The 26,332-nt window shown below is 41.2% G+C and overlaps 1 protein-coding gene across 4 annotated transcripts; it reads right to left on the bottom strand.

Moving 5' to 3' along the window:
* Positions 1-1,713: 1,713 nt before the first annotated feature.
* LOC147116550 (uncharacterized) lies at positions 1,714-26,194 on the bottom strand. Of its 4 annotated transcripts, none has more exons than XM_085991595.1 (5): positions 25,620-25,734; positions 21,384-21,445; positions 10,276-10,414; positions 7,809-7,948; positions 1,714-5,643 (listed from the first exon to the last, which is right to left on the bottom strand). In XM_085991595.1, exons 2-5 carry the CDS (start codon positions 21,392-21,394, stop codon positions 4,833-4,835), a joined length of 1,101 nt encoding a protein of 366 aa, XP_085847721.1. In that variant the 5' UTR covers positions 21,395-21,445; positions 25,620-25,734; the 3' UTR covers positions 1,714-4,832. The 4 variants fall into 4 exon arrangements, with proteins under 4 accessions (XP_085847721.1, XP_085847719.1, XP_085847720.1 ...); XM_085991593.1 differs by having other exon boundaries at positions 21,384-21,505; positions 25,620-25,709; XM_085991594.1 differs by having other exon boundaries at positions 21,384-21,502; positions 25,620-25,689.
* Between the last annotated feature and the right edge of the window lie 138 nt (positions 26,195-26,332).

Genomic DNA, 26,332 nt, shown 5'->3' with positions numbered 1-26,332 from the left:
ACAATAGCAAAACAGCGGAAAGTGTCTATTATTGCATATTCAAACTAACCTAGTTTTTTTTTCGTGCCAAAATTATTTTCATTTTAAGAAAAGGGAAATCTCCCAAATCATTAAATTACTCCTTCATCAGTACTTATAAGAGACATGGTGATAGGCAAGAACTGCAACAGACAACAAGGTTAATTTTTTTTAATGAAATTGCAAGGTGTAAATCCTTCCTGAGAATTGTGCAATTCTTGTTGTAGGTAATATAGATCACATGGTGCTGAAATCGCTAACTGGTGGTTATGGGTGGCAGCACTCAAACAGCAAAAACTCCGAAGACTGGGAAAGAGCTGGTGTCAGAAGTGAGATTATGAATGCACGATTTATTAGAAGATGTGGGAATCCGCTGGTGAATGTCACTTTCAGACACTCCAACTAGAATAACGAACCCCACCCCAATTAGCTGAAGTCTATAATTGTCAGGCGTCTTTAAACTTGGCATGTGAGTTTCCGATAGCACAGAAAACCCAAAAGCGTCCACCAAAAAGGTAAATCATTTTTTAATTAAACCGTGTCTACACCCTAATCAGAAAACAAAAACGAGTGCCACTGATGTTTGAATTTTCTTTCTGCGGATTTTATCTTCCGACCCAACAAACCCATTCCATTTGATGTTCAATCAAAAGGGAGTCAAGCAGTATATATCGATAATGTAATTGAATTCAGTGCCAGCCTACAACATATCTGATACTTCCAGTAAAATAAAAATTGTCAGTATAAGATTTATACAGATGTGTGTTGACCCAGGTGGCATACAATGAGTATCTATTACAAAGAATTGCTGGCAAACTACATAAGCATTTGGAGAGAAAAAAATCTATTTTAAATGTATTTGCTTGGGAAGAGACATTTTTATTTCAAAATAACTTCTTTTTACCAAGAATTATCTTAATGTGAAGCAAAGAAAAGTCTTAAAAGTGAATAAAATACACTTAACTACAGGTAAGGAGACAGTCTTGATAGGGGAGAGCTGTAAACAGACCACAAAAATCAAGTGCAGTAAGAATTCAGGGGGAAGAATTAAGGAAAGGAGCTGGCAGAATAAACTCATCCGACCAGCAAGCAGGTTTTAGTCTGCCAATGCTGGACATTAACAACCCTTAAAATTCAAGACTTTATCATACTTTATTACATGTGTTTCAGGACCCACATATTCTCTCCCAGTGCTTGAGTAGCCTCTGCAATCTGTGAGAGTATTTGAGCTTCAGTGTGTTGGGTGACAGTGTGATAGGATGCAAGTTCATGCCAACAGTTCCACGCGTTGAGTTAACCAATCTCAGTCATGCCATCATGGTATGGGGCAAGCAGAGGTTAGGCATTTTCCATATAGTGGAAGGAAAAATTAAAGAACAGTTGCCCCAGTTCACAGTCGGGCCACTGCAACCAACCAGTCATGACCAAGAATCTCTAATCTTCTAAACAATACATTTTCCTGCCTTCTCAGGAGGACCTAGTGTCTAGTGCTAGAAAAGAAAATAGGAAGAGGGGAAGAGAAAAAAATAATGTGCACTTCCTATGTTATTTTCTTCAGTAATGTAAATCGTGAATCTATATTATAGGCAGGTTGCTATATACTACAATGCAGTCTTGATAGATTCTAAAATTAAATTATTGACACACAAATGAATCATGTAATGCTACATTAAAAAAAAACACAGGTAAACCGAACAGTGTCACACATTTTAATTGATTTGAAAATTGCTGCATAATTGAAAGATCTGCTATCCCTTGGTGGCTTACAGAGGCTGAAGGCACAGTACTATACACAATACAGTGATCTAAAACACTTCAATGCTATTCTGTTTGTTTATCAGTCATTGGGTTAAATCTCTATCTTGTGTGTCTGACTTATTGCTGTATCATTAGCACAAAACAAACTCCTTTAGAAATTTGACAAGCTGTATTCATCAATCTCTGTTGTTGCTACTGATTTGCTACTATAAGTTTTACAATTGTTAAAGATTTTTTTGCCTAACCATTTCCAAGGTTGTGATGCTAGTTATCATGTCCAGCCTAGGCAACAACTGCAATAGTGCAATGTTACCTCACAAAACAGGCAGCTAACAGGAAGGCATTCATAAATTTGCAGAATGGGTGCGTAATTGGCAAATAAACTTCTATATAGAGAAGTGTGAGGTAGCACATTTTGGTAGAAAGAATAAGGAGGCCACATACTCCTTGGAAAATAAGTGTCTAAATGGGGTTGAGGAACAGAGGGATCTGGAGGTACAGATACACAAATCATTAAAAGTAGCAATGCAGGTTAATAAAGCCATAAAAAAGCAAACAAAGCACTGGGGTTCATTTCTGGAGGGATAGATTTGAAAAACAGAGAAGTTACGTTAAACTTGTATAGAACCTTGGTTAGACCACATTTCGAGTACTGTTTCTGGTATTCATATCATAAAAAGGATATAGAGGCACTGGAGAAGGTACACAAAAGATTTACTAGAAATGATACCAGAACAAAGAAATTACACCTCTCAGGAAAGATTGAACAGGCTGGAGCTCTTTTCTCTAGAAAAGAGAAGATTGAGCAATGACCTGATAGAAGTCTTTAAGATTATGAAGGGGTTTGATAGGGTAGACCTAAAGAGGATGTTTCCACTTGGGGCCATAAATATAAGATAGCCACTAATAAATTCAATAGGGAATTCAGAAAGAACATCTTTACCCAGAGGGTGGTTAGGATGTGGAACTCGCTACCACAAGGAGTAGCTGAGGCAAATGGCTTAGCTGCATTTAAGTGGAAGCTACATAAGGATACGTTGATGGTGTTAGATGAAGAAGGGTGGGATGAGGCTCATGAGCATAAACACTGGCATGGACCTGTTGGACTGAATGGCCTGTTTCTGTGCTGTAAATACTATGTAATACTTTGTAATAGTATACAGACAGTGTGCATATATTATTGTTCGCAGCTATGTCTGATAAGAATACATACACAAATAACAGTTCTTAATACTAATAGAAAGGAAATATCAAACAAAATTGGGTTGTTTTATCTTTTACAATGAAATTTACATTAACAAAATCTTAATCTAAACCTTATCCAACTAACATTCAGAATGTTGGAATGTTGTTTTTGATAGTATAGCAAAAGGAAAATGTAACCAAAAACAAACTGACATTTTCAATCATTTTTATTTTAACTAGTTAAAAAAATGTTTTACTGCTCAGGGCACTGTTAAAAGTTTTGTGTATCTGTCTGTTTCCAATGAAAGCTATCAGAATTACATTAGCTCTTGCTTGCAGGCTTTATGTACCTTGGCACTTTTTCCCCCATTTTCAAGGTGTAAGGTGCTCAGGTGAATGCCAGCAGCACCTCTAAGCGGGCATGCTTGGAGTGTAAGCCTCGACAGTACTTGTGTTGTGTTGCAGCTGGGATGTCTGTGAATTCAAAGAAGAATCCCAGTCTTTGGATCGGGCCAAGATGGTTACTACCGTGAAAGGGTCCTGCAGATGGTGCAGTTTGATCATCCCACAAAATCTCAGAGGTGTGCTTGTGAAATGAAACCAGTGACATTCTTGTAATCTCTGGGACCCATATATCTGCAGATACTTTTCCATAGTCGCAAACTCCTGCACATAGTCTCCATCTGGTTTCCAGCTGGGAAAATATCTAGCAAGTCATTAATGTGAAGGCTCAGGTGGACAAGATCAGAAGAGGCATACCCAATTCTTAAAGATGGCTGAGCTTCTTTTATCGTGTTCGACATAATGTAGGAAACCTGGTGCATGCATTCCTTAAGAGTACATGTTAGCAACCTGAGGCAAATTTAGTAAGTTATGGCATCGTGATGGTGCAACAAGCATTTTAGCTAATATAAGCATCAACAATAGTGAATAGATTATTCCATCTTGGACAATACTTAAAGCCTTTAGCAGTACTGGTACAGAAATGCTGACCTAGTTACAGAGGCACTTATTTTGTTTGATGCAGGCTATAGTGTATGGATCAGTGCCAAAGGGCATAGTCTACACACACCCAAGCTGGGCCTTACTCTTTCTACTAAAAACATGAAATTCCAATTTGTGTCTTAGCCTGTTGTATAATTTTGGGGGGTTTTGATGATTTGCTCTCCATATGGCTGTCCATTTAACAAAGGATTGATTGCTGCTGTCATCACATAATCTAAAGAACATAACTTTTCTTTCTTTTGTATACTTGGCCTGAAAAGGAGCCCAATTTGATAGAGTTTCTAGAGTTTTGTTACCTGGGCTTCTGGGAAACCAGAACAATTCAGAAACAGAACATTTGATTCTCTACCATCTGTCCAAGTTAATCTACTTCTGTATAAAGGCTGAAAAATTTGTCCCAAACTTTGGCAACAAGAGCAAAAAACAAATAACTTTCAGCCAAGGAAAAACAAACTGATGCAATGCCATAGCTCCTGGGGCTTTATAGGAAATGGCATTCATAGATTTTAGGCAACACTACTTATCTGCATTGTTATGACAATAATCTACATTTGCACACACAGCATATTGAGCACATTTCCCAGATACTGCAGCTGGGGAGAGAAAAACTGGACATGAAGGATTGTACACATTTAAGGAGGCCTGCCTAATTTTCCATCCATTTAAATTAATGGACAGGAAATTTGATGGGCTCCCTTATAACGTGTGATCTTCCCTGCCCAATGTTCTTCTATTTACTGCACACAGCTGATCTAGAGTCCAAGCACAAGGATGGGAAAATCTGCACCATAGTTTCCCCAGAACCTATCAAGCTTGCCTATACTCTTGTGGCTGGAGGATGCAAATTAAATTGACAGTCAGTTTTATTATGGTTTAGGGTTCACTCTTATCCATGTATCATGGCTTACTATCTCATAGTTAAACCTTTTATAATTACACAGATCTTGGTTTCTTATTTTCTTGTTTGCTTCATACAGATCTCTTGTAACAGGTGGTATGGGGTCAGTTTTGGATAAATGGGCTAACTCATCATTGTAACTCCACTGAAGACTATCCAATTTATGAAAATGTCTGTGTGAAATTCCACTTTGCAAAGAGGACTGGTATTCATGTTCTGTAACTGCATCCATTTCAGCTTTAGCTGGTAGCTTGTAGGTACCATCTAAAGATGCCAAAACAAACAAGACCTGGCTGTTGAACAAAGGAAAAGGACAAACGGTCTTGCATAAACCGATAAAAAAGAGAGTCGGAAAGGTGGTGTGAACAATGTGTTTGTAAAGTGGGGTAATCCTGTGATCTTTGACCTTTAAGCCTACCTCTTTGTCAAGAAAAGGAAAAGAATAGTTATAACCAGTGCAGAACATGAATACATCTGTAGGATACTCCAGTCCATCATTACAAATCACTCCAGTCTCTGAAAACTTGTTCACACCTTTGACTTGCTGGAAATTTGGAGGTAGCATTGAGGAGATTAGTGAATGGTTGTGTATCAAGACAACTTGATTTGCAACAGAGCACAATTCCAGTGCTATATCAATCCCAGATGGACCAGCACCAAGCAGAACCATATTTTTCCCAGTGAAAGGCTCAGCAAATCTGTACTCATGACTGTGCATTATCTGTCCATTGAAACGTTCAGTTTCAGGGATGTGCGGGATGAAAGCGTCAGAATGGTGGCTGAAAATACAAAATTTAAAACATACTAAAAACTCGATTATTGCAACATTTTACAAGCCACTAAATATAACAAGAAATCTCAAAACTCAAAGATTTACAAAAACTTATTAACTAAGTGTTACATCTTTATGCTTGCTATAATGCTGTGTTCAATTGATTAACAGTTGTACATTTGATTTACAAATTTCTCACTTATTACAGTTTTGTTACTAAGGGAACCATGGCCCGGATTTTGCGGTCAGCAGTGAAGAAACGGTGCTTGCCGTTCATCGCGTTTACAGCTGCCCACAGACTTTTCATGGGCTTTTGAGCGGCAATTTACGATAATTAGAGATCCTTTTCAGCACCGCGCCCTCTACAGGGGATCTGTGGCATGTGTGTGCAGGACAAGCAACAGCATGTCTCTTCAACCAGATAAAAAAAATCCTCACCGAGACACGCAGAGCTGGTTTTTATTGTTGGGGGCGGAACTGCTGGTTTTCGGGTTTCAGTCCCGCCCCCAACGACGTCTGGCCAACCCACGCTATTTTCCCTTGATTGACCTGGTTAAGCCCACCCTGTGGGCATAGCAGGCCAATTGAGGGAAAGCCGGTGACAGGACCTCAGCGTATGACGTTTCATCTGTCAAAAATCTTTTGACAGATGAATTGTCAGCGTTTGACAGCTTAGAGAAGCTGTCAATCACTGACACTGTGTTTTATGGTGAGCCCTTACTGAAGGCTCACCAAAACCTATTTCCTCTGCAGAAATCAGATGGTTGCTGCATCTGAGAATGCAGCAGCCATTCTGTCATCTCTGCCGTTGAGATGAGGCACATCCGGATCCCCAAGGGTTGAAGCCTGCAGGAAGAAGCAAAGGTAAGTAAACTTTTTCTAACACTTTACACTCACCTCTCATACTTACCTCTCCACACTTGCACCCATCACTCACCTCTACAGCAGACTTTTCAATCCCTCTCACCCCCGCAGACCCACTGCTCGCCTCACTGACCCTGGTGCGGTTTCCAGACGTCGGGAAGCCCGCACTTGCAGGGGTAAAATGGGGATAAGCCTCTTAACTGCCTGTTAACTACCTGTTAACAGGCAGTTAATTGGCTGTAATCCCCTTCCCGCCTCGAGGAGACGGACCTGCCTCCCGGGAAGATGGCACGGAGGCAGGTTGGGAGCAGGTTCGGTACCCGCTCCCAGTTTCTGCCATTTTCCCGACAGTCCCGCCTCCATACCCACCTCCCCAGGGCTGGCAAAATTCCCCCCCCAGAGTCTAAACCAGGAAGTATAAATTAGAATATTTAATTCAATGTAAAATTATGTATAGAAAGCAAAATAATGAGGGAAAGAAAGATGGGATTAAGAGAGAGAGAGAGAGAAAGAGACGGAAAGAAAAAGTAAAGTATTTTTTACTTTAATTTTTTTTAAATCTCCAACAATAATTAAATTCTGAAGGAATGAGACACCACACTTTTAAAATTAAATGTTCTGCGCCAGAGACTTCATTTGGCAGTAATTAAGACTTATCGCGGCATTAAAAATTCACTTACACCTGAATGCACCAGCCCTAACTTTTTCTGCCATGTTTAGTATGTAACTAGTGGGCAAGTACCGCAACTTCACGCTTTCATGTGTTTTAATGCCGAATCTATCAGCAAAGTACCGGTGTAGCGAAGCTTGTGGAGGAGCAGGGCAAATCGGACAGCAGCTTCCGGATTTCCAAGTTTAACTAAGCATGTGCGGACTCCGAAAGTTGCTGTCTGATTTACTCCATAATAAATGGTGAGCACCAATAGCCTCACCGTTATTCCTATTGCAAAATCAGGGCCATTATAGAGGGGAGTGCACACTGTACAGTTGTTTTACTAATAAAGGATTAAATGCATTCAATGGTAGCAAAGGTAATACCATTTACATCACAGTCTGTAGGCAGCCCCATCCTGCTTCTTTCAGCTGTGATAAATGTATTCAATTAGATTGATAGGTAATATAGCTTACAGCTACAATGCTAAACATCAGATAGCATTTAGACCCCGTCCCATCCTCTGAGCCAAAGGTGGCTGTGAGGAAGTGGGCTGTCAAAATTATGTGGTAAATGGGTGTGGGGAAAATTTTTTAGAAATCTTGAAAACAAAAAGAAACATTTCACATTGTTAAAATTTAACACTGTAGACTCACCCATTACAAACCATAACAAAATCAAATCTCTCGGTACTACGGCAATGATTGTTCAGATTCAAACATGTTGCTTCCCATGAATTCTGAGCATCTCCAGTGGTTCCAGAAACAGGATTCAATTGTTCAACATATGTGTGAAACTGTGAAAAGATTTGCCAAGTATTCACACATCTCTCGTGGATGCAAATATAATAAATCTTTAAAAAAACACTCTACCCTCCTGAGTTCCTCCTTCCAATCTTTCTTACTGTAGATTTTTTTCTGGAACCACGCAATGTGCTAAAGATTTGGGTGGGTGGGGGGCTTATAATATGGGGCATAAAGAGAGAATTTAAGTGAAGATTAAAAGGGCTATTTGAATAAACCTGGCAAAATACATCCACCAGGACTGCTGCATGAACCCAAAACCTGCACCACAGGAGCAATGAGCTACCCTCACCAGATGCTGCAAGGCCAGCTCATGAATGTTATTTAAACATGCTTCCTGCGCAGCTTGAGCCTTGCACAAGGATAATAATGAAAGAAACGAGCAGAATCATAATAGCTGCTAAAAACAAAAAGGTTATGGCCATTTAAAGGCAAATGTGTGCATAATGCCCATACATCAGTAGGGCATAGTCAAGATACAATGTGTAATTGAAAGCTTTGCTACACTCATCTTCCAAGGGCTTCAGATTGGTCTCTTGTGATCAGTGATCCCTGTATTTTGCAACAGTGTGGTGACATTGAATAACGGAGCATGCTATTCAGTGTGAAAAGTGATGCTGGCTATCTTGACCAATGACTCAGATCTGCAGCCTATGACTCAGATCCGCAGCCTAATGAAGCTTGCACATGAAATGAGTGTTAAGCACTTCAGCTCACTGAAATAGAAGAGTGCCAAATTGCAGGCAAAAATAAATTGGTGTACAACCTGCTTGCCCAGTTCAATACTCCCTGCATGCCAGTTGCATACACCTTAATCTGTTGCACGGGACCACTGAATTGGCTTTAATAGTTTATCCTCAGGGTGGGAGAAGAAATCCGAGAGAGTCACCTCTTGCATAACTGATTCAGGAACGCTGGTGTTAGAAGCCGGGAACAGGTTGTTTGCTACTTTTCCACCAACAGTGAGTATGATGACACGAAAATTGGTGGAGTGGTAAATAGTGAGGAGGGAAGCCTCAGGCTACAGGACGAGATAGACGGGTTGGTCAGATGGGCAGAACAGTGGCAAGTGGAATTTAACCCTGAAAAGTGGGAGGTGATGCATTTTGGGAGGACTAACAAGGCAAGGAAATACACAATTAATGGGAGGATCCTAGGAAGGACAGAGGATCAAAGAGACCTTGGTGTGCATGTACATAGATCCCTGAAGGCAGTAGGACAGGTAGATAAGGTGGTTAAAAAGGCATACGGGATACTTGCCTTCATTAGCCGAGGCATAGGGAGGTTATGATGGAGCTGTACAAAACGCTAGTTAGGCCACAGCTGGAATACTGTGTGCAGTTCTGGTCGCCACACTATAGGAAGGATGTGATTGCATTGGAGAGGGTGCAGAGGAGATTCACCAGGATGTTACCTGGGCTGGAGCGCTTCAGCTATGAAGAGAGACTGGACATGCTGGGGTTGTTTTCCTTAGAGCAGAAAAGGCTGAGGGGGGACCTGATTGAGGTGTACAAAATTATGAGGGGCATAGATAGGGTAGAGGGGTCAATAACCAGGGGGCATAGTTTCAAGGTAAGGGGCAGGAGGTTTAGAGGGGATTTGAGGAAAAACTTTTTCACCCAGAGGGTGGTTGGAATCTGGAACTCACTGCCTGAAAGGGTGGTAGAGGCAGGAACCCTCGCAACATTCAAGAAGCATTTAGATGAGCACTTGAACCGTCATAGCATACAAGGCTACGGACCAAGTGCTGGAAAATGGGATTAGAATAGACACGGCTTGATGGCTGGCGCGGACACGATGGGCCGAAGGGCCTCTTTCTGTGCTGTATAACTCTATGATGAAAGACACTGGGTGGTAGAGAAGGGAACAACATAGGAGTAGGCCATTCAGCCCCTTGAGCCTGTTCCACCATTCAGTTAGATCATGGCTGATCTGTACTCAACTCCATCTACGCGCCTGGGCTCCGTAATCCTTAATACTCTTGCCTAACAAAAATTAGGGAAGGATTTATTTATTTAAGAACCATTATCTAGAATAATGGTCTGTTTAAAATACAAATATCTCCTCAGCTTCAACAGCAATGTTATCATCCAATCTGAAGTTGAACTCCCTTCACTATACTTTAGGTAGGAATTCTTACCAATTAACAGTTCAGAACTGAAAACTATCAGAGCCCAACCCTGTGACTTTAGAGAAATGATAACGTTCTCAACAGTGCAGCATTTCCGGTGATCTTTTGGTTCCTGTTCCCTTCTGATCTATTTTAAATGACCTTTTTTGCACTTTACAAAAGCACTAGTGCAAAATTTAGTATGAATACCTTTATGTGGGGTTGAATTTCAAAATGATCAGTGTATTGCTCCAGGTATGACTTCACATCAGTGTGATGAATGAAAGAAGGGAGACGAGTATCAAATGGAAAATCCGGGAAGCACATGACCTCTTTTGGAAGGTTTGTCCTAAACGAAAGATAAGAAACAAAAACAAAATACTGTAATACTTCGGGAATTAAATACATTGTCACTCAACAAATGAGAGTTGGTTTCTTCATAATAAGCAGGTATTATTGGGGTCAATTTCAGACTTTGTGCTGCCAGTGGAACCTGGCCCATTAGGGACAAGTATCAATAATTTGATTGCACAGGATTTTCCAACCATTTAAATTAATGACCAGAAAAAACACAAACGTGCACATCTAAATTTTTGACCTACACTTCTAGTGCTGAGGTTCCTTTGCAGGAGCACAAAGTTTGATAATTTCCCCTTCTTACTCATGTTAATTGAACCTTTTTGAATCCCTTAGTATAAAATTGAATAAACTGCCATTGTTTGATTACAAACTGGATCCCAGTGATAGACAAGTGTTGGTTATGAGCCAAAATAAAACAAAGGTTTAAGGTAATTGGCAAAAGAACCAGAGGCAAAATGAGGGGAAAAAAAGTTATGCAGCGAGTTGTTATGATCGGGAATGCACTGCACGAGAAGCAGATTCAATAATAACTTTCAAAAACAAACTGAATAAATACCTGAGCTGGAAAAATTTACAGGGCTATGGGGAAAGAGTTTGGGAGTGGGACCAATTGGATAGCTTTCAAAGTCCAAATGGCCTCCTTCTGTGCTGTATCATTCTATGATTCTATAAATAAACGCTGGAAATATACAATTAGTCTATCACTATCTGAAAAGATAGGTTAACATTTCAGGTGGTCTCCACTGAAATGTTCATGTATTTTTCTCCTTTCAGATGTTGATGGATAGACTACTTTCCCCTTTCTTGTTTTTCATTTCTGATTTCCAGAGTTTCCAGTACTTTTTCTTTCTGCCTTTTTTTTTAAGCTGGCTAAGAGCCTGTGTTTGCAGATACCATCTCTATGTCATTGTTTTTTTTTTTTTTTTTTTTTTTTTTTTTAAGGACTGTAGTAAAGCAGACACTAGCACCATTTAAACTTTACAAGTTTAGTTGTTATTTTGTTTATCCCCAAGTGTTGAGTAGTTTGTTGCCAAATGCAGTTATGGAGCAGAAAAATGCCCAAAGCTGAATTTGGATAATTTTCCACCACTATCATCTGTTTTTTTCCCCCATTTAGATTTCTAGCATCTGTGCACCTACCAGGTAAGAAGACAGAGATACAGGTAACAGCCTATCCCAAAACACCAAAATCAATTGGAGATTGGCAAACCACAGTCAGAAAGAAAAGAAAAAAGTTGTATTTCTATAGTGCCCTTCAGGTCATTAGGATATAGCAAAGCACTTCACAGTTAATGAATTCCTGTTGAATTGTAGTTACTGTTTTCCACATAAACACAGCTTATGCACAATTTGCAAACAGCAATGAGATGAATGATCAGTTAATCTGTTTCAGTGGCATTGGGAGAGGAATGTTGGCCAGAACAACTCATTGCTCTTTTTCAAATAGTACCATGAGATCTTGTATGTATTCAACAGATAGGGCCTCGGTTTAATATCGCATGTGAAAAACCACACCTCCAACAATGCAGCACTCCCTCAGTACTGCTAATGGAAAGTCAATTTAGCGGACTCCTCTCCCCATCTCCATATTCCTGTCCATTTCCCCTTGTCTGTATCTCACCTTCTCCCAGCTGTCTTCACCACAAGGCTGTGTTTGCTCACCAGCATCTTGTAGATTTACCTGCTGGCCCTACTTTTACCAGCTAGGCTCCTTGGATACTGACTTCTAAACAGGCCTGGACTTCCATTCCAATCAGAATCTGATTCCAACCAGTCTTTTCCTCCTTGCTATTGAAGATTATGTCTCTACAAGGTTCTTCTTTCTCCAAGTATTGATTATCACCTTCCCTACAGGATCAGGATTGCACACTGTTCCACTATCTAGGCAAAGTGGTTGATACTTGGTTCCTTTATTGACCCCTGTCATTCAACTGGGCCTCTTCTTGTAGTTGGATGGTGTCTATTCTGACCACCACCATTTGCCTATAACTGGGTGTTTTTACATTGCTACTTCCTGGCACTCAGTTACTCTTTTTACTTTGACTTGATTTACCTCTTGCTCTCAGGTTCTTTATCCAAGATTGTCCATTACCTGCTTACATCTATGGTATATTTATTTAACAGAATTCTCAATTTGCTTGTATATTTTGACTGTTGCTCCAGACTGGAACCCACAATTCTTTTCTCCTGCTTCAGGCCTTTTGTTCTTTTCTATCAACTATGTGTCCTTTCACCTCCCTCTTGCCCAGTACTCTGTCCAATATCACTCCACCTACCCTTCATTTCTCCTTAGCTTCCTCCTCTCCTGTCATGAGTCTTGAGTTCCCCCTCAATTAACCTACTATTTCTCTGTGCCTCCCTTGACATTCTTCGCTGGGCCTATCGCAGCATTTATTGCTGGGTTCTCCCACAGAAACAATCCCAAACTGTCCCATCCTCTGCTCTCAGCATCTACCTTACTGGAAGCATTCCTCAGGTCGATTCCTCTTACCTTCTCCCCATCTCACTTACCCTTCCTCTACTGCCCACCCGACCCTACCTGCAAATCCACAATTGCTGCCCCTCTCTGCTGTTCCCTCCAGAATATTCATTATCTTGAGCACACGGCATTGTTGTTCATTATCTCTACTGGATGATTCCAGCAACATAATTACACTCGCTGAAATATGCCTCGTGGTTGGCTCCTCTTTCACCTTGCACAAGGAAATTAGGACTCTTGGTACAGGGGATAAAATGAGGTGAAAGGTTTTTTAAAAAAAGGCTAAGGAACCATATAAGGGTAATTTTAAAAGGGCTTGCTTTTTAATGCTGTCCAGACCTGAGTGGGGTGGCCTAGGGTTCAGTGTTGGGTGCCCTTCTCTTCATTATATTTACTAAGGATCTGGAGGGGAACATAGACATTAATTACATTTGCAGATGACATCAAATTATTTGATAGAGTAAGGACCATAGAGAAAAATAGATGACAAATGGATTTAGATAAATCAGGAAAGTGAGCCCAAGATTGGATAGATTGGGAAACTGGGCCCAAGACTGGCAAATGTCCTTTGATGTAGCCAAATGTTCAGATATGCACATAGGTAAACAAAATAAGGGCATGAGTAGACTATGAATCAGTGTCAGTTAAAGGTAAATAAGTTTTTCCAGTGATCATTGATCACATCTTCAAGATTCAAGCTCAGTGTCAGCAGTCCATGGTCAAAGCACATAGGGTTCTGGGTTACTATATAATCCTGCACAGATTATTCAGAGTACTGTGTCCAGTTTTGGTCCTCCCAACCTGAACAAGGACATGGCAGTGCAGAAGAAGATGCAGAAAATGGCAACAAGGATGATAGCTCAACAATCTCAGATGAGCAATGAAGATAGACTTAATGCCTTGGGTTCATACTTGCTGGATGAAAGCAAATTTGAGGGAATTTGATTAAAGTATTTAAGATTATTAAAGAAATGAACATCATGCAAGTAGATGGTGTGTTTGAACTTATGGGGTCAGGTAGAACTAAGGATTACCCATACAGTCTGAGGAAGCAGGGGGGATGAACATACGAACATACATATGAACATGCGAATTAGGAGCAGGAATAGGCCACTCGGCCCTTCGAGTCTGCTCTGCCATTCAATAAGATCATGGGCGATCTGATTACTCCACATTCCCGCCTACCCCCGATAACTTTTCACCCCCTTGCTTACCAAGAATTTATCTACCTCTGTCTTAAAAATATTCAAAGACTTTGCTTCCACCATCCTCTGAGGAAGAGAGTTCCAAAGACTCACGACCCTCGGAGAAAAAAATTCTCCTCATCTCTGTCTTAAATGGGCAACCCCTTATTTTTAAAGTGAACCCTAGTTCTAGATTCTCCCACAAGAGGAAACATCCTCTTCACATCCACTCTGTCAAGACCCCTCAGGATCTTATATGTTTTAATCAAGTCACCTCTTATTCTTCTAAACTCCAGCGGATACAAGCCTAGCCTGTCCAACCTTTCCTCATAAGACAACCCGCCCATTCCAGGTATTAGTCTAGTAAACCTTCTCTGAACTGCTTCCAATGCATTTACATCCTTCCTTAAATAAGGAGACCAATACTGTACACAGTACTCCAGATGTGGTCTCACCAATGCCCTGTATAACTGAAGCATAACCTCCCTACTTTTGTATTCAATTCCCCTCACAATAAATGATAACATTCTATTAGCTTTCCTAATTACTTGCTGTACCTGCATAGTAACCTTTTGTGATTCATGTACAAGGACACCCAGATCCCTCTGCATCTCAGAGCTCTGTAATCTCTCACCATTTAGATAATATGCTCCTTTTTTATTCTTCCTGCCAAAATGGACAACTTCACATTTTCCCACATTATACTCCATTTGCCAGATCTTTGCCCACTCACTTAACTTATCTATATCCCTTTGTAGCCTCCTTATGTCCTCTTCACAATTTACTTTCCTACCTATCTTTGTGCCATCAGCAAATTTAGCAACCATACCTTCGGTCCCTTCATCCAAGTCATTTATATAAATTGTAAAAAGTTGTAAGTCATAATCTTGTACACCTCTATGAAATCACCCCTCAATCTCCTTTGTCTTAAAATGCTCCTGTGCAGCGCCTTGGGAAGGTTTACTATGTTAAATCACTATAGAAGTACAAATTGTTGTTTTGTTGTTGTTGTTGTAGTAATGAAAACAAATGCAGCTTCTCCAACCTTTCTTGTAGCTAAGATCCCCCATCCCCAGAACCATTCTGGGAAATCTCCTCTGCACCCTCTCAAGGGCCTTCACATCCTTCCTAAAGTGCGGTGGCCAGAACTGGACACAATACTCCAGCTGGGGCCTAACCAGCGCTTTATAAAGGTTCAGCATAACTTCTCTACATTTGTACTCAATATTATGAAGCCCAAGATCCCATATGCTTTGCTAACCACTCTCAATATGTCCTGCCACCTTCAGGGACCTATGCACATTAACTCCCAGGTCCATCTGTCCCTACACACTCTTTAACACTGTGCCATTAAGTGTATATTGCCTCCCCCTGTTCCTTCTGCCAAAATGCATCAACTCACACTTCTCTGTATTAAATTCCATCTGCCGCATGTCTGTCTATTCTGCTAGCCATTCTATGTCCTGCTGCAGTAGATTGGTATCATCCTCACTGTTTGTCATCGGCAAATTTAGAAATTCTACTCTGTATTCCAATATCCAGGATGAGGTTGGATGTCTGGAAGTTTTACTTTTCCCAGAGGGTGATTAACCTTTGGAACAGGATTTTAGTGGAGGTAGTGAAGATGGGTTTCTTAGTCCTTCAAAAAGGCATTAGATGTATTTCTGGAAAATTAAGTGAACACAACAAATAGAAAGCAAGATTAAATTATTCTGGAAAATAATGCTGCACATCGGAGCTCTTGGGGTTTGTCTGATGCCCCATGGGAAGTTGGAGGGGAATTTCTAACAGAGGACTCCTTAATTGGCTACCAAAAGCATGGCATACCTTCTTTGGATTACTTCCAAGCATCCAAAATTAATCAGGCATTCATATATCTTAGTGATGTCATTAAGCCTGCTGTCCCAGCTGTCTCTGGGAAGAGGAGCCTCCATCTGCACTAATCATCTGCCAAAATGAGGTCCAGCTAACTCTGTCTGCAGATGCAACAATTCAGGCAGTGGATGGGCACGGAGGATCTCTTTTGCAGCCCGACTTTCCTGGCAACCCTCCATAGTTCCAGACATGTCAAATAGGGGAGGAAGTCCCATTTGGAAATCCATTTGTGCAAGTAATGGTGCTGGAGGTAAAATGTTACTTTATAACAATTGGTACTATGACAACACAGTGTCAACAGAAAAAAGGCTTAAGAAATGGCTGAAATATACTTACCTTCGTATTTGTGTGTCCTTACTATGGTCTAGCAACTCTGGATAATTGCACATAGATGTAATTTACATTTCACATCCTGTATACCACAATGCTGGGAAATGGCATGCAGATGGACATGCCCCCAAATATTGAAATGAAGTGTTTGAGGCAGGCACTTCCATTACGACTGGACTTGTCAACCAGAAAATATGTCAGGGCACTAATTGGACAGAATTCTAACAAAATTCTGTCATTTTCCATTTTTAACTGATCAAGTGCTGCCTAAAAAAAAATCATCAACCAGTAAAGAGCAAGAAATTTAGGGTTATGACTTAATGCACTTAAAAGAAGCCCTTTTGCATTATTGGGACTGGTTGGCACCAAGTTCCCATCTTAGATTTTAAAAAAGCATGAAATTAAAGATTTTCAACAGTCCTTACACTTCAGTCATTAAAGTACTGAAGGGGTCAGTCACACAAAAGGCAATACGTGAAACCCAAAGTAAAAGTTATTGATTTCATATCAGCTACAGTTTATTTTTGGATCCAAATCTGGTATCTGCTTGTACCCAGCTAGGATTCGACATCCACCAGAGGCTAATGCATACATTACATGGGATATACAGCACAGAAACAGGCCATTCGGCCCAACCAGTCTATGCTGGCATTTATGCTCCACTCAAGCCTCCTCCCATCTTTCCTCATCTAAATCTATCAGCATAGCCCTCTATTCCCTTCTCCCTCATATGCTTGTCTAGCCTCCCCTTAAATGCATCTATACTATTCGCTTCAACCACTCCCTGTGGTAGCGAGTTCCACATTCTCACCACTCTTTGGGTAAAGAAGTTTCTTCTGAATTCCCTATTGGATTTCTTGGTGACTATCTTATATTGCTCTTCCCCCACAAGTGGAAACATTCTCTCTGTATCCACTCTATCAAAACCGTTCATAATTTTAAAGACCTCTATTAGGTCACCTCTCAGCCTTCTCTTTTCAAGAGAAAAGCAACCCAGCCTGTTCATCCTTTTCTGTATGCAGGCCCTCGCATTTCTGGTATCATCCTTGTAAATCCTCTCTGCACCCTCTCCAGTGCCTCTATATCCTTTTTATAATACGGCGACCAGAACTGCACGCAGTAGTCTAACCAAGGTTTGATACAGGTTTAGCATAACTTCCCTACTTTTCAATTCTATCCCTCTAGAAATAAACCCGTGTGCTTGGTTTTCTTTTTTTATGTCCTTGCTAACCTGTGTCGCAACTTGAATGATGAGTCACAGTTTGTCTTTAGGAGTGGAGAGCTCAGATAACAGCAGTGTAAAAGGTGAACTCCTCAGCAATTTTTTTAATAGTTCGAATGTCTTTTTCCAAAGCTGCTTCCCACCCCCACCACTTGACTTTCTGTTAACTGTTCCTATTAAGTCAACTGGGGGAGTATCATTTCCCCCCCCCAACCCCAACATTATGTTTTGTTTAAAAATAAAATCTAGGACAGCTTGTTAGCTGCAACATTGCAGTTACAACTGAGATCAAATTTCAATCCAGGCATGATTGATATTCTAGCTTAGGCTTCTTATAAAAAGGGAAGATTTTACTGGTGTTGGCCAGGTTATTTGTGGGAGAAAGGAAAAGCTGGCACTAGGAATCCCTTTGTGCATGACTCGGGTGACCTCCTGGGAGCTGATCGAACAGTTGCATTGAGATATTCACAAACTTCACAATCTCACTCGGTCATCCAAGGAGGACAGTGTGGCAATAAGCTTGTGTGAGGAAAGATCAAATAAAGGAAAAAAATGAGAGGAAACCATACATAAAGCTCAAGCTGTAAAAGATTGGGAAACTCTCTTTACACTACCAGTGAGAATAGCAAGAAACTGCAAACAAAGCTTAATTAAATAAGTTTACAGTTCAACTTAAAGAACTGTTTTAGAAATGCAGTAAAACTGGACATCAACTCCATAAGGTTACCACTTTGAGGATAGTCTTTGAAAGCTAGAATTATAATGAACCACCTCACAGAATTAGGCAAGTACTTCCACAGGGGGAATAATGTGTATTTTCTGAAGGCATAAATCTTTTTTCATTTTTACTGAAATGGACTGGAATATACAGGGTGAAAATATAAACAAAAACAATAATCAAAATGTGAGCCAAGCAGACAAAAGCACACAAAAAATAAGTTAGTACTTTCTTAAAAGTTATTACTATAATTTGTGCACATGGTAATGTTTCTTTAAAATTGCAAGAGTGTAAAATCTGGGTGCCTTGTAATTCAAGTAGCTCAACCAAAATGTTATTCAAGTTAACTTGGCGTAATGTTATCAGTTCTTGACTTTTCTTCATGATGCAGCACTGAATAGAAGCTGGATGTTCCACATCCTTCAAGCTTATACTATACAGATGTATTACTAAGGAAGTGGTACTCGGTAAAATAATGGGACTCAAGGCGGATAAATCACCTGGACCTGATGGCTTACATCCTAGGGTCTTGAGGGAAGTGGCGGTAGGGATTGTGGATGCATTGGTAATAATTTTCCAAAACTCCCTGGACTCGGCAAAGGTCCCGGCAGACTGGAAAACTGCAAATGTAACACCCTTATTTAAAAAGGGCAGTAGACAGAAGGCTGGAAACTATAGACCGGTTAGCCTAACATCTGTGGTAGGTAAAATTTTGGAGTCCGTTATTAAGGAGACAGTAACAGGACATTTGGATAATCATAATTTAATAGGACAAAGTCAGCATGGTTTTATGAAGGGGAAGTCATGTTTGACAAATTTGCTGGAGTTCTTTGAGGAAGTAACATATAGGGTGGATAAAGGGGAACCAGTGGACATAGTGTATTTAGACTTCCAAAAGGCATTTGACAAGGTGCCACACAAAAGATTATTGCTTAAGATAAAAAATCACGGGATTGGGGGTAATATTCTGGCATGGATAGAGGATTGGCTATCTAACAGAAGGCAGAGAGTTGGGATAAATGGTTCATTCTCAGACTGGCAATCAGTAACCAGTGGTGTTCCGCAGGGGTCAGTGCTGGGTCCCCAACTCTTTACAATCTATATTAACGATTTGGAGGAGGGGACCAAGTGTAACATATCAAAGTTTGCAGATGATACTAAGATGGGAGGGAAAGTAGTGAGTGAGGAGGACATAAAAAACCTGCAAGGGGACATAGACAGGCTAAGTAAGTGGGCAGAGATTTGGCAGATGGAATACAATACTGGAAAGTGTGAGGTTATGCACTTTGGCAGGAAAAATCGTAGAGCAAGTTATTATCTTAATGGCAAGAAACTGGAAAGTACTGAAGTACAAAGGGATCTGGGGGTCCTGGTGCACGAAACTCAAAAGGTTAGTATGCAGGTGCAGCAAGTGATTAAGGCCAATGGAATGTTGGCTTTCATTGCTAGGGGGATAGAATATAAAAATAGGGAGGTATTGCTTCAGTTGTACAAGGTATTGGTGAGACCGCACCTGGAATATTGCATACAGTTTTGGTGTCCATACTTAAGAAAGGACATACTTGCTCTCGAGTCAGTACAAAGAAGGTTCACCCGGTTAATCCCGGGGATGAGGGGATGGACATATGAGGAGAGGTTGAGTAGATTGGGACTCTACTCATTGGAGTTCAGAAGAATGAGAGGCGATCTTATTGAAACATATAAGATTGTGAAGGGGTTGGATCGGGTGGATGCGGGGAGGATGCGCCCGATGATGGGTGAAACTAGAACTAGGGGGCATAGTCTTAGAATAAGGGGCTGCTCTTTCAAAACGGAGATGAGGAGGAACTACTTCACTCAGAGGGTGGTAGGTCCATGGAATATGCTGCCCCAAAAAGCTGTAGAAGCTACATCATTACATAAATTTAAAACAGAAATAGACAGTTTCCTAGAAGTAAAGGGAATTAAAGGTTACGGGGACCAGGCAGGAATCTGGACATGAGTCCAGGTTCGGATCGGTCATGGCCCTGTGGGTAGCGGAGCGGGCCCAGGGGCCGTGTAGCCTGATCCTGCTCCTATTTCGTGTGTCTAATTCTGTTAGATTCAGGAGATGGTTCTGTGATAGTGGATTGGCGGTTAGGATCAGATCAGCCATGATCTTATTGAATGGTGGAGCAGGCTCGAGGGGCCGATTGGCCTACTCCTGCTCCTATTTCTTATGTTCTTATGTTCTTATTAGAAATCTCAAATAGTAAGGAGAAAAGAGAGAGACTTTTATATGGTAGCATTGATTTCTATTAATCTTGAAGATTAATTCTCTCTGACTAATCAACTAAAGGTTACTGCTTAGATTTTCACTGTTTAGCAGGCACTAATTTCACTATACATAGAGGGCTATTCCATTCAGTTACATCTGATATAAATTAGGAGTTATCAATTTTTTCCTCCCCAGTTTCCTCTCCTGGCTGGGGTATATTTCCACAGCTGCCAGTCACCAGCTGCCCTTGATTAGCATGCCAACACGGTCTCGGCTCACACGTGGTAATCAACTGTAGATATCATGATTGTGCCAAATCCAGTCGTCATCCAATATTCACATGTACATTTTCCTGCAATTGTCAGTGGGCAGCAATCAGCTGCAGGAATCCTGGATAATTTCCCTCTCTCCCCCCCCCTTTTTTAAAACCCAAGAGTGCTGGTACCAATTTGAGCACCTTTACCACTATCCATTGAAATTGGCTAATGCAGTACAGACACAACACTGAACTTGGGGCTTTCATCTGGCTCAGAACAAAGCCTTCAATTGTCTCCTTTCTGATTATGGCTACTTGTTTCTACCCAATCTACAGCAACTAGTGGGGTCAGCACAAGAGCTATGCAATCCTCCACAACAGTTGATAATGCAAATGCATTCAGACACTGGCGAATGTGAATTCAAAATCCTCTTCCTCCTTTCCATGGCTTCACTCCAACCTATTTCTTCAACCTTCACCAGTCTTTGCACTCTTTAGTCTACTCACTCCCCAACTCGGCTGCCAGGGTGGCACAGCCATCAGTCATCACAGCTCAACACTGTGGACTTCTCCTCATAAATCCCTCTGCCTTCCCCCATCTCCGTAAGCCTTTTCAAAACTTACCTCTCTTACCACATCTTTAGTCACTTCCACTAACCTTCTCCCCATTCTTGCTGTGTCCAGTCCACATCTTTGTAAAGTATTGTTACCTTTGAGACACTATGTAAATGTAAGTTGATGTTATTTTTGGTAATTCCACAATAATGTGAGCAACATCTTCTAGAAAACAAAAAAAATTGAAATTAAGGTTTCAGACAGCAAAGGTAACAAAAAGGAGCAATCAAATTTCCGATCATTTTCTACTGCAACTTCTCCAACCTGCAGCCCTATGGCTTTACGGCCCCAACCCCTCGCACATGTAACCCAGTCCAAATGGTGCTTATTTCTTTTTTGCTGCTTTGTCCTGTTTGAATTTTATGAGCCCTAGAAGATTGGGAAATACTTTTTCTAGCATTGTTACTGTATTGGTAGATAAATTCCAAATCAGTACACCAAGAGCGGTTAGTCTGGGCAGCTGGATATATGCAAGATAATGGGAACATGAATGAATATATGCATATTTTAAGTGCCCCCCAAGGCTCCCTGGTATACATCTATGCAACATACGAGGACAAAAGCAAGTATACTCTTACTCTACTGTACCTGGATTGCTTTGCTGAATTGACACCACGACCACCAGATGGTGCAACCTACCACATACGGAACAAAACACAAACGGCCGGATTCATGTCATCTGGATTACTGTCGCAGGCGAACGCAAAATCCAATTAGAAGGGCGAGACCCCAACATGATGCACCAACAGCAGGATCTAGGTTTGTGTTTATAAAGTTTAGTAAGAGTACAGAGAACAGGATAGTTAGGCTAAATACGTGGCTTGAGCAGTGGTGTAAGAGGGAGGGTTTTAAATTTTTGAGGCATTGGAACCAGTTTTGTGGTAGGTGTGACCTATACAAAAGGGACGGTCTACACCTGTGCAGAGATGGAACTGATGTTCTCGGGGTAATTTTTGATAAAGCAGTTCGGGAGCATTTAAACTAGTATGGCAGGGGGCTAGAAACCTATGTAGTGAAATAGAGGAAAGTGAAAGGCAGACAGAAATAAATGGTAAAAGGGTGAGGAACAAAAAACAAAGGGCCAAACTAATTCATAAAAAATGTGAGCATAAAAAAAGCCTGAGGGTTTTATACCTTAATGCGAGAAGCATCAGGAACAAGGTAGATGAATTAGCTGTGGAAATAGAGGTTAATAATTATGATCTAATTGGGATTACGGAAACATGGTTGCAGGGTGAGCAGGGCTGGGAGCTTAACATACAGGGGTATTCAGTATTTAGGAAGGATCGACAAAAAAGAAAGGGAGGAGGGGTAGCATTGCTAGTAAAAGAGGGGATAAATGCAATTGAAAGGAAGGATATTAACTCAGTTAATACAGAATCTATATGGGTGGAGCTAAGAAATAGCGAGGGGCGAAAAACATTAATAGGAGTGGTATATAGGCCTCCAAATAGTAAAATAGAGGTTAGGGAGGGCATCACGAGGGAAATTAGAGAAGCGTGCAATAAGAGCACAGCTGTCATCATAGGTGACTTTAACTTACATATAGATTGGACTAGCCTAATCAGTAAAAATAATGAGGAGGAGGAATTCCTTGAGTGTTTAAGGGATGGTTATCTGGATCAATATGTCGAGGAACCAACTCGGGAACAGGCTATATTGGACTGGGTACTGTGCAATGAGAAGGGACTAATCAGTAATCTTGTTGTACGGGGACCCTTGGGTCAGAGCGATCATAACATGATCGATTTCTCACTCGAAATGGAGAGCGAAGAAATTGACTCAGAGACTAAGGTCCTGAATTTAAACAAGGGGAATTATGATGCCATGAGACGGGAACTGAGTAGGTCTGATTGGACAACGTTCCTGAGAGGACTGGAGGTAGATAAACAATGGCAAACATTTAAAGATAGAATGACAAAATTGCAAAAATTGTTTATACCAATCTGGCATAAAAGGAAATCTAAAAAGGTGACTCAACCGTGGATAACAGGGGAAATTAGAGACAGCATAAAATCCAAAGATAGGGCGTATAAAATAGCCAAAAAAAGCGCCAGAGCGGAAGATTGGGAACAGTTTAAGATAGAGCAAAGGAGGGCAAAGGGCATGATCAAGAGGGGCAAAATAGCTTACGAAAACAAGCTGGCGGAAAATATAAAAACTAACTCCAAAAGCTTTTATAAATATATCAAAAGGAAAAGACTGGTGAAAACCAAAGTTGGTCCATTGCAGTCAGATACGGGGGAATATATAATGGGAAATAAGGAAATGGCAGATCAACTAAATGCATACTTTGGGTCAGTCTTTACGAAGGAAGACACAAAAAACCTCCCTGGGATATCGGGAAAAATAGGGACATTGGCAAAGGAGGAACTGACGCAAATCAATATCTCTAAGGATATGGTGTTAAGGAAGCTAAAGGGATTGAAGGTGGACAAATCCCCAGGGCCTGATAACATGCATCCTAGGGTACTGAAGGAGGTGGCCCTAGAGATAGCGGATGCACTAAGGATGATTTTTCAGAATTCATTAGACTCGGGAACAGTGCCGATGGATTGGAGGGTAGCTAACGTTACCCCACTATTCAAAAAGGGGGGTAGGGAAAAAGCAGGTAATTACAGACCTGTAAGCCTTACATCAGTTGTGGGCAAAATGCTGGAGTCCATCATTAAGGATGAAATAGCGGAGCACTTAGCAAATGGGGACAGGATAGGACAGAGTCAACATGGATTTACAAAGGGTAAATCGTGCTTGACTAATCTATTGGAATTTTTTGAGGGAGTAACTGGTAGAATAGATGGGGGAGAGCCAGTAGATGTGGTGTACCTGGACTTCCAAAAGGCCTTCGATAAGGTCCCACATAAAAGATTAGCATGGAAAATTGAGGCTCATGGGATAAAGGGGAAAGTTTTGGCGTGGATAGGGAACTGGCTGTCAGATAGAAAACAGAGAGTTGGAATAAACGGCTCATTTTCTGAATGGCAGGCAGTAACAAGTGGGGTACCACAGGGATCTGTCCTGGGCCCCCAGCTGTTCACAATTTACATTAATGACCTGGATCAGGGAGTCGGATGCAGCATTTCCAAATTTGCAGACGACACTAAACTAGGAGGTGGGGTGGGCTCAGAGGAAGAGACCAGGAAGCTCCAGAGCGATTTGGACAGACTGGGCGATTGGGCGGATAAATGGCAGATGCACTATAATGTGGACAAGTGCGAAGTTATCCACCTTGGGTGCAGGAACGGGAGGGCAAATTATTATTTAAATGGCAATAGATTGGGAGAGGGGGAAGTACAGAGAGACCTGGGTGTTTTTGTACACCAGTCACTGAAGGCGAGCATGCAGGTGCAACAGGCGGTCAAGAAGGCAAACGGTATGCTGGCCTTCATAGCAAAAGGGTTAGAATACAGGAACAGGGATACCTTGCTGCAGCTGTACAGGGCACTGGTGAGACCACACCTCGAGTACTGTGTACAGTTTTGGTCGCCTCATCTGAGGAAGGATGTTCTTGCCATGGAGGGGGTGCAGCGGCGATTCACCAGGCTGATACCAGGAATGGCGGGAATGACCTATGAGGAGAGACTATGTAGTTTAGGGATGTACACACTGGAGTTTAGAAGATTGAGAGGGGACCTCATAGAAGTGTATAAAATTCTGACAGGTCTAGACAGACTGGATGCAGAAGGAATGTTTCCCTTGGCGGGTGAGAACAGAACTAGAGGACATAATTTAAGGATAAGGGCTAAACCATTTAGGACAGAGATGAGGGGGAATTTCTTCACTCAGAGAGTGGTGAACCTGTGGAACTCATTGCCACAGAGGGCAGTGTACGCCAGCTCATTAAATATATTTAAGAGGGAATTAGATATATTTCTACGGGCAAAAGGGGTTAAGGGTTACGGAGAGAAGGCGGGGACGGGATACTGAATTAAAGGATCAGCCATGATCTCATTAAATGGCGGAGCAGGCACGAAGGGCCGAATGGCCTACTCCTGCTCCTATCTTCTATGTATCTATGTATCTATGTATAAAATGTTATCTAATTGGTGCTTCAAAAATCAAAAATAGCCTTTCATTTAGGTTGTTGAGCTACAAAGGCAATCCCATACAACAATTTTTAAACACTCATAGCAATGCTATTATGGCTCCTGGTGTATTCAAATATGGGCACAATGTTATGCAATAGACAAAATCCGTGAATCATTTGCACTCAAGTAAGATTTACTGGAAAAGTGTTCCATATTACCGTCCTATTAGTTTGGCACGTGATGCACATTACCTTAAGTCCCGGTACATGCTGGCATGTATTGGCAGACCATTGTCATCCTTTCCTACTCTGTCCGTGTAAACCCAGGTGCCTCCAACACAGTCAGACTGCTCATACACCACAGGGGGAGCGAAGATCTGTGGCCTGGCTAGTAGGTGACGAGCAGCACAGAGTCCACTCGCCCCTGCGCCTATTACCGCTACTTTCAGCTTGTGAACGCTCATTATCACTGACTTTACAAAAATGTGAACTTTAGTCATTTCCCAGGTCCTTTGTTCGATAGGCGTTTATTTGTCCAACGCGCTGCCTGTTGCTGGAGATCTTTTATTTAAAGGTGTGTGACACTCTCTCGATTCCAGTAAAATTACATCTCAATACCGGAGAAATAAATTAATAATTTTAGTACTAAAACTAAGAACGTATTCCCTTTAAATGTCTTATGGCTCCAACTGCGTTAACGTGTCTGCTACACTGCTCCACGCCGCCGATTGGTGGATGTTGTTTGTAAACCAAAAGCTGCTGTCAATCATTAGCAACTGTGGGTGTTACCAGAGGAAAGAGGCGGTGTATTTTCTTGACCTTTTAAGAGGTCTCTGTATTTTTTTCTTACAACATTTTGCGCAGCTTCTATTGCAATTTTTAAATTCATTTCCCCCTCTTAATTTCCCCTTTTCTACCACCCATGTGCAAAAAAACGCCATCGCACACAAGTGTCCGACTGGTCT

The sequence above is a fragment of the Somniosus microcephalus genome, chromosome 6, assembly GCF_052327205.1.
Source record: "Somniosus microcephalus isolate GS21.2 chromosome 6, FLI_Smic_1.0, whole genome shotgun sequence".
Classification (NCBI taxonomy): domain Eukaryota; kingdom Metazoa; phylum Chordata; class Chondrichthyes; order Squaliformes; family Somniosidae; genus Somniosus; species Somniosus microcephalus.
This window is presented reverse-complemented; position numbering and strand designations above follow the sequence as displayed.